Genomic DNA, 7,600 nt, shown 5'->3' with positions numbered 1-7,600 from the left:
CACTGCACCCTCTAATAATGGGAGCTAAATAACAGGCTAACAAACTCTTAGACTTTAATTCACCCAAACTTAGAGGACAGACTTCAAGGATGCAGCACAAACTTGGACCGCAGGTTGAGTTCAGTGACTCCAGACAGCCAAGGCCGAGACTAGCAGCTCCAGCTCTAACCAGAGGAGCCACACACCAAACCTGAAGCCTCAATCAAGTTAAAAAAGAAGCGCTTTAAAAACAACCACCTGCCGTGCTCCAATTATAAACGAGGAAATGATCCACAAAGACCCGAACTGTTTCTGTAAACGTGCTTATTTCTGCTGTAAAGTTCAACATTTTTATGTGAACGTTTACGACAGGAGCCTCTGGTGGCCACCAGAGGAACTGCAGGTTTTCTTCCACCTGATTATTTCGCCAAACTCTGATCAGAAAAACTTACAGAAAACACAAAGTAGGCACAGAATGTTTCATGTGTTACTCTGAGGAAGATTACAGACTCCTCATCACTCTGCAGGTCATCAGCTAATGAGAAGGTTGTCAATTCCCAGCTGCTCCAGTCTGTGTGCCAAACATCCTGATGTGTTCATCAGTGTGGATCTTAGACCAAAAGCACTTAGATGTAGAAAGGTGCCCGTTGTGAGTGAGGCATGCTGGGTGCTCAGGAACCCTCCATTTACCAGTTAAAGCCCCGCCCACAGAAAAGCTTACATCACAGGTCACTCTCACCTGGTGCTGTTCCAGCTGGAAATGCTTCACATAATGAGATCAGTAACTCCTGTAAGCCCAACAGCTTCACTTCACATAGTTTTTTTGTTCTCCTGGACCTGTGTGATGTCACAGGGAAAGACCAGAGTAGATTAGAACAGAATAGAAAAAAAACTTTATTATCCACATCAGTGGGAGATTGTCTTTGGTTCACCAAATTAAAAGACTGAGTGACACTGCAGAAAGCAGAGCATTGTTCACGAGCAAACCTTCAGAAAAACAGCAAGTTTGACCTTCACACCTGGTTTCGTACTTATTGACCTCCTTTACCTGATATTTCCTCTTTGCTCGAGCTCCTTGTTTTTTGTAAGTGCTGTAAGACGATCTGAGTACAGCGCATGTTAAACAGTAACAGCAATAATGTAAAAGTAATGATTTACCACGGTGACATTCACACAAATCTTCCTCCTTTCGGATAAATTTAAACTTTAACTGTTTCTGTGCAGCTGCAGGAGTTGAAAGGTCGGCACTAGGACCCATCGGACAGCTGACCGGCTGGCGATCCGGCGCTAGGACCCCGCGGACACCGCGCTCCTCTCTTTGTTTCCACCAGTCAGCGCCTCCTCCTCCTCCTGCTGCTGTCGTCCTCCTGTAGTCTCACTCCGAGTCTCTCTCCATCAGCAGCGGCTGGATGCTTGCAGGGACGGAAACATGGCTGTGAATCTCGGCAAGAACCGGCTGGCCCTGCTCACCGCCTACCAGGACGTCATCGACGAGACCACGGACACCGACTGGTGAGTCCCGCGGCCCTGCTCTCCTGTCCTCTCCTGGTTCTGCTCCCGCTCCTCTCACGGCTCCTCTCGGGGTTTCGTTGTTCGGGTTGTTGCGCGCTGAGGATGCGCAGGGCAGGACTGGGGCACCACCACCTTCATCATCATTGTCAGTACAGCTGGTGTAAAGTAGGGACGGAGGGGGGTGCGGTTGTTTCGGGTCTGCAGAGAGTTTGTGTCAGAGAGCTGCAGGTCTTTTTTTTTTTTTTTTTTAGGGGGCGGGGGGTCCCGAGCTGCCCCGCAGTGCAGACTCAGCGGGGAAATGTGCGCGTAAAATGCGCTTTGTTTGCCCTCAGTCCGCCGGGACCGGCTTCACTCCCAGCTGGAAGCAATTTCAGGCTTTTGTGCAAAGTGATGCAGAGGTGTGTGTGTGAGGTGGTCCAGAGATACTGATGAGCCCCTGCATCCTTAAACCAGCAGGAAGAGGGGCGAGGCCGGTGGGTGGGATGGAGGGAGGAGGGGAAAGAAGGGGTGGAGGCTTCCATCATCCCCCTTTGTGGCGTTTCTTCACTGGGAAATGGTGCAAGAGGGTCAGTAAGGAAGTTAGTGAAGTAAAAAATTATTCATTTGGCCTGCCGAGCAGTACGGTGGCCCAAAGGTGCAAAACACAACGACACTAAGAAAAACGCAACAACTTTTTAGAAACATCAAATCAAAAAAACGCAACAGTGAAACCAAACTGGACTTTGTTTTGTAAAAAACCAAAAATACAACAAAGAAGTAAAATTGTGAAGCAAAAGAACAGAAAAGTAAAAAACAAAATAAAAACACAATTACAAGCAAAAATATTTTTTAGTTGTGTGTAGGAAAACCCCGTCAACATTCAGGGACAGAAACAAACATCTCATGACATTCCAGGAAAAAATGTGACAACATTGGGGAAAAAACCCCCAAAACGATTAAACATTAAACCAAAAAAATGAGAACATGAGATTTAAGAAAACAATAACATTTCACAAAAGCCTGACAGGAAGCAGGAACAGCACAAAAAGGAAAAATCAGCATTTTGAAAAATGACTTTTGAACAGGAGACCAACACAGGAAGTGACTAACAGCAGTGTTGTGATCTGAAACTATAGAATAAGAATAAGAACAACTTAATTTATCCCGAGGGAAATTCTTTTGTCATGTACATGCTCAAAGCAGCAGGAGAGACAGAGGAACAGATGAATAAGATATACAATATATACAATCAGAATAGTAGTATACAGTACAGAAGTGTATACAGAAGTGGGCGGGCCCAGAATTAAAACTCTTGACTTCAAGGCGATTGAAGTGATTTTGTTTACTGAAATATAACGTTTGGCTATTTGTTGATCGATCAGTATCGGCAGTTACTGCGGCCGATAAATAAAAATGTAAAGAGTAAAGAGGAGAAAGGAGAAGCGCCCTTCAGCCATGTTGTGAGTGTTGAGTTGGGCAAAGTGCAAACGAGTAAATAAAAATACATAATAAATGTCTTAAAGAAAAGAATATCGGCCAGTATATCAGATCAGTAAAATCAGCAGATATCAGTATCGGTCTTAAAAATCTGATATCAGTCTGATATCAAAAACATGAAAAAAATCAGTTTTCAGGTGTGTTGTGTTTGGCACCTCTAGGCTACCATACCGCAAACCATGGCCTGAGTAAAACTATTTGTATTTGAAGTACTGCTCCCAGCTGCTCCCTAATGGGATCAAACCAGCAACCTTTTGCTGGCAGATGTGTAAACCACCACACTGGAGCTGCTGCACTGAAACATTATTATTAATATTTATTAACAGACAAAGATCAGGCTTTAATCTCTAATCTTGGAATTTTATATAACAGCTTTTCTGTCTATGAAGAAGGCAAACAGACCAGTGCTCACTGGTTTAACAATGACTCACTCCCACAGATCAACAGCCCCACTGGCTGCAGTGATGTATTAAAGTAAACGTTTATTGCATGGACTTTGGTGCTGAAACACCAAAAGCACTCTTAGGTTTAGAGTTTGTCATTTCGTAGCTGAGCAGGAAGGTCACCGAGCTGAATTTCCCCGGCAGCCTGTGAATCCAGAGCAGCAAAGTTTTAGGTGAATCCCAGAGAAAAAAAAGAGGAATTTCAGAAACCTCGGCCTGGTTTTGGTGCCGGCACGTCCTTCCTGTTCTGTTTGTGTTTGACTCAGAACAAAAAGGGGAAGGAGCCGATTTGTTTAGTTTCAGAAGCTGCAGCATGTAGAGGAGCTGGTTAGCTTAGAGGAGGTAATATTTGACTTGGACTGCAGGTTTAATGTTAAACTCCAGCCTCTGTCCTTGAACACGATAAGGCAGCAGTCATAACAGCTCCACCTGCTCCCCTGATTAAAAATCAGAGGTGTCCTTTGTGAAAGGTTGTTTGGACACAAACGCTGAGTCTGAAACGTGAACCTGAGCCATCTGCTGCAGGTCGTGAGGCCAGTTGAGGTCACGAGGAAGCCTAACCGCCTCACTCAGTCTGTCCACAAGGGGGCGTGCACATGGATGGTAATATATTTTTTTAGTTGATTAGCTTCGACAACAACACGAAGGCTTTTTTAGTGTTACCACAAACCGAGCAGATCATTGATTGATTATTGATAAATGATTAAACCCACGTGATCACACGCTGTGCTCGTTGTCCTGAGGTGGGAGTCGCTCTGGTTGTTGTAGTATAGTTGCAGCTACAGTTGAGCAATATGTTGCCCTCACCCAGCGACGTCAGCAGGGTTGGGCTGGAGTTAGAGGTTTTGTGGTCCAGTGGTTAGCACCATCGCCTCACAGGAACAACGGTCTCAGGTCCAAATCCAGCCTGGTGTCTCTACAGGTTCTTCACCCAGTCCAAAATCCTTCATGGGGCTAACTGGTGACTCTGAATCGGCGGTTGTTTGTCTGTCCAGGTGTACCCGCCCACTCGCCTCAGCCTGACTTAAACCTGAAGTGACAGGAAATGGATGGAGGGTACCTTTCATTGAAATCCATCTTTTCCTTTAGATCTGACAGTTTTTCCAAAAAGGTAGAAAAAAAGAAAGGCTATAGCTTAAGGGTGGAGGTTAACCTAACCCCAACCTGATGTTAAGACAAAAATATTCCAGCCACCCACCAACAGTCCAGTGTGGACGCTGGTTTCTGTGGCTGAGGAGGTCGAGGAAGGGTCTTTCAATCAGGATCCACTCTATAGTTGTATATTGAAGTGTCTGTGGGCAGCATGTTGAACTCTGAGGCCACGTACACGGGTATTTTTGAAAACTGAGAGTTTTCGTTTTAAAAAATAATCCCGTCCACACGTAACGGCAGAAATGAAGGAAAACGCTGCTAGGAACATGCCAAAGCAGCAGATGGCGATATATTCCTAACCGTGTAGAAATGTTGGCCAATCAGAAGTCTAGAAGCCTCGGTGGGAAATAGTAAACAAGGATGGGGCATTGAAGGTGTGGAGGGACGGTATATGTAAGCATTTAAACACTGCAGAGAGTAACAGTAACAGTTTGTAGAAATTCATTTCACCGAAACGATAACGTGGCGCACAGTGTGACGTCAAAAAAGGCGCACACCTTTGACGCTGCGTTTTCTGCGTTTTTCTCGTCCACACGTAAATGCAAAAACTGAGTTTTTAAAAATCTCAGTTTTCAGTGACCAAAAACGCCGTTTATGTGTGGACGAAAGGTGCAAACGCATAGAAAAATCTGCGTTTTCAAAAATACCCGTGTACGTGTGGACATAGCTTGTCAAACATTGTCGCACAGAACAACTCAGGCTGACTATCTGGGACATTGTTTTGAATTTTGAGTTATTTTGTCACCGTTTTCAGTCACTAACTCAACGTTTTGACTCATGTGGAGCAAAAACCAAAACTCTTTTTCAGTGGCTGCAAACAAACACGCTTATTTGTGAAAAAACAAACAAAGCTTATTTGCAGAGCCAAAGTGCGCTTTGTGCTCTCTGCACGCGCTCAGGTGATGTGCGGTAATCTAACCCCAGCATGAGCTTCAGTCACAAATGTAGCACATGAGGAAACGTGAATGTTTCTGTTTCATAAGTAAGAAACTTCATCACAGCTGTTTGAGCAGGTTTTGAGATTTCCAGCATTCAAACAGTTTCGCCGGCTGAATCATCAAAGAGCCGAAAGGCTCAGTGTGGGATGTGACCCCAGGTGTCCCCAGCGTGATGATGGGAATGAAGTTTGCTGTTCGGATCGTTAATAATCTCATTTAAAGGTCTGTGGAACCAAAATTTTAGATTCTGATTCAACAGAATCTGAATGCTTTTACAGTTTCAGATTCTGGAAGCTGAAATCTCTAACAGTTCATCAGAGTTTCACTAATATGGAGGTTTGTTTAAAAACTGAGCATCAGAAACAACAGAGGCGTCTCTGTTGGGCTGCTTTTGGTTTATTTACAGCAGATTTCGTCATCGATACAAAGACAGACATCGAGGACAAATTTCCACCTCTGTTCCTGGAGATGTGCGCTCGTCACAGCCTGACACCGAGCTCTCCGAGGGTGCAGAAACATCGCTGTTCAGGTGTTGATGGAGGCAAGAAATGATGCTTTTTCCACCCTCGAGTCTCTCGCGGCGTCACCAAACTGTAAAAGTGTAAATTACGTGTTTGTGTCAGCTGAACTGCTCGTGCGAGCTGTCAGGTTGAAAGGTTAACGTTTCCTATAACGGCGTTCGGATTTAGTGGGATGATCCGGCGGGGCGGAGAGACGATGCGGAGGGCCTCAGGCCTGCCCCCGTTTTTCACACTTGATGGGATTCAAACAAAGGCAGAAACCTCCAAACACGCTGACCCCAAACAACACGGGACCCCCCCCAAACACCCTCCACACCACCGCCCTCTGCCCTACTCTGCTTTCCCAGAGAGCGGATTTAGGAGCTGAATAAATGCAGTCTCAGGAGCCTCTCCTCAAATCTGGTTTTTCGGGCACACCAGTCCAAATAAGACGAGTTCTTCTGCTAATCGGGGAAAGAAACGTTCAGCAGGCTAATCGATGATTTTTGGATAAAGCTCCGTCGTCGTCTCTTGTAAATCTTTGTTTCTGTCGTCCTGTCGGTGGCAGGACTCTGTCAGGAAGCTGTAGAGGTTTGTTCGTTAATTACACGCCGCCCTCACGTCACGCTCGTCCCCTGTGAACAGGTCTTATCTCGGCCTCGCTCGCTCGAACATCCGTCGAACTTTAAGCTTCCCCCTCGCTCTCGTCGTCGCCTGCGGCTGGTCTCGTCCGTCACAGGCGGCTCGGCCTTCAGAACGCCATCAGCCGCGAGGGTCTGAGAGCAGCAAGTCGAAGTGATAATGTGCGGGAGGCATCCAGATGACAGATGAGTCGGCAGCATCGCTTATTCGGTCGGAGAGAAGCGTGAAGCTCCGTCCCTGCTGATAACAGGACAGACGAGGCCTCTGTTAGACTTCATGAACCTCGGAGCGTCAAACGCAAAGGAAACATCTGCGTGATGAGTTTGGGTTTAATGATGGCGTCAGGGTAAATGGATTTATGCTGAGCAGCAAACACAGTCACTCCTAAGGACAAAGACATGCAGAGAGAGCGCTGTTTAAGTGTAAAATTACCAAAAATCTAAATTTACTTTCCTGTTTTAGTCCGCATTCAAATATCTGAGAAACTATAGACTCACATCCACAGACAGCTCCTTCAGGATTAACCCTGATGACTTTAGTGACCCCTTACGATTCATGTGGTGCCATTATTTTTGGTTTTTGACGGATTAAATCGAGCATCACCACTGTGAGCATGTTAGAAAGCTAATTAAAGCCTCACAGAGCTGCTGGCACGACTGCGCACCACTCCCTAATCAGTATTCAGTACCACGGGGAAAAGTGGCATTACATTAGAGTGTAAAGTTCTTGATTTCTTCAAAGATTAATCTAATCAGGCTTTAAGGAAATGGTGCAACAGACACCGAAGTGCATGTTAAAGACCAAAGAAAACATTATTGTTATAAAAATATTTTTTTTCATCCACCAGCAGTCCTGACATCTAAAAACACTACAAGTAAAAAACGAAAGGCACCAAAAAAAACTTTCTTTGTAATGTCTGCTTGTAATTTAAGAAGTGCTGCATTTGGGTAAAAGTATT

The 7,600-nt window shown here is 45.3% G+C and overlaps 1 protein-coding gene across 5 annotated transcripts in view; it reads left to right on the top strand.

Moving 5' to 3' along the window:
• The first annotated feature begins 757 nt into the window (after positions 1-757).
• Positions 758-7,600, top strand: part of dbn1 (drebrin 1) — a 118,401-nt gene continuing 111,558 nt past the window's right edge. For 2 of the 5 annotated variants that reach the window (XM_042223208.1, XM_014335352.2), the window contains exons 1-2: positions 764-1,063; positions 1,204-1,491. In XM_042223208.1, coding sequence (XP_042079142.1) covers positions 1,409-1,491 — 83 coding nt within the window. In that variant the 5' untranslated portion in view covers positions 764-1,063; positions 1,204-1,408. Of the gene's footprint in view, positions 1,064-1,203; positions 1,492-7,600 lie in introns of all 5 variants that reach the window. The other 3 variants (XM_014335351.2, XM_014335350.2, XM_014335354.2) reach the window with 3 other exon arrangements.

This window comes from Haplochromis burtoni, unplaced genomic scaffold (genome assembly GCF_018398535.1).
Source record: "Haplochromis burtoni strain Fernald_Lab_line unplaced genomic scaffold, NCSU_Asbu1 Contig_105, whole genome shotgun sequence".
Taxonomy (NCBI): domain Eukaryota; kingdom Metazoa; phylum Chordata; class Actinopteri; order Cichliformes; family Cichlidae; genus Haplochromis; species Haplochromis burtoni.
Note: the sequence above shows the minus strand (reverse complement) of the source record. Positions and strands in the feature narration are given on the sequence as shown.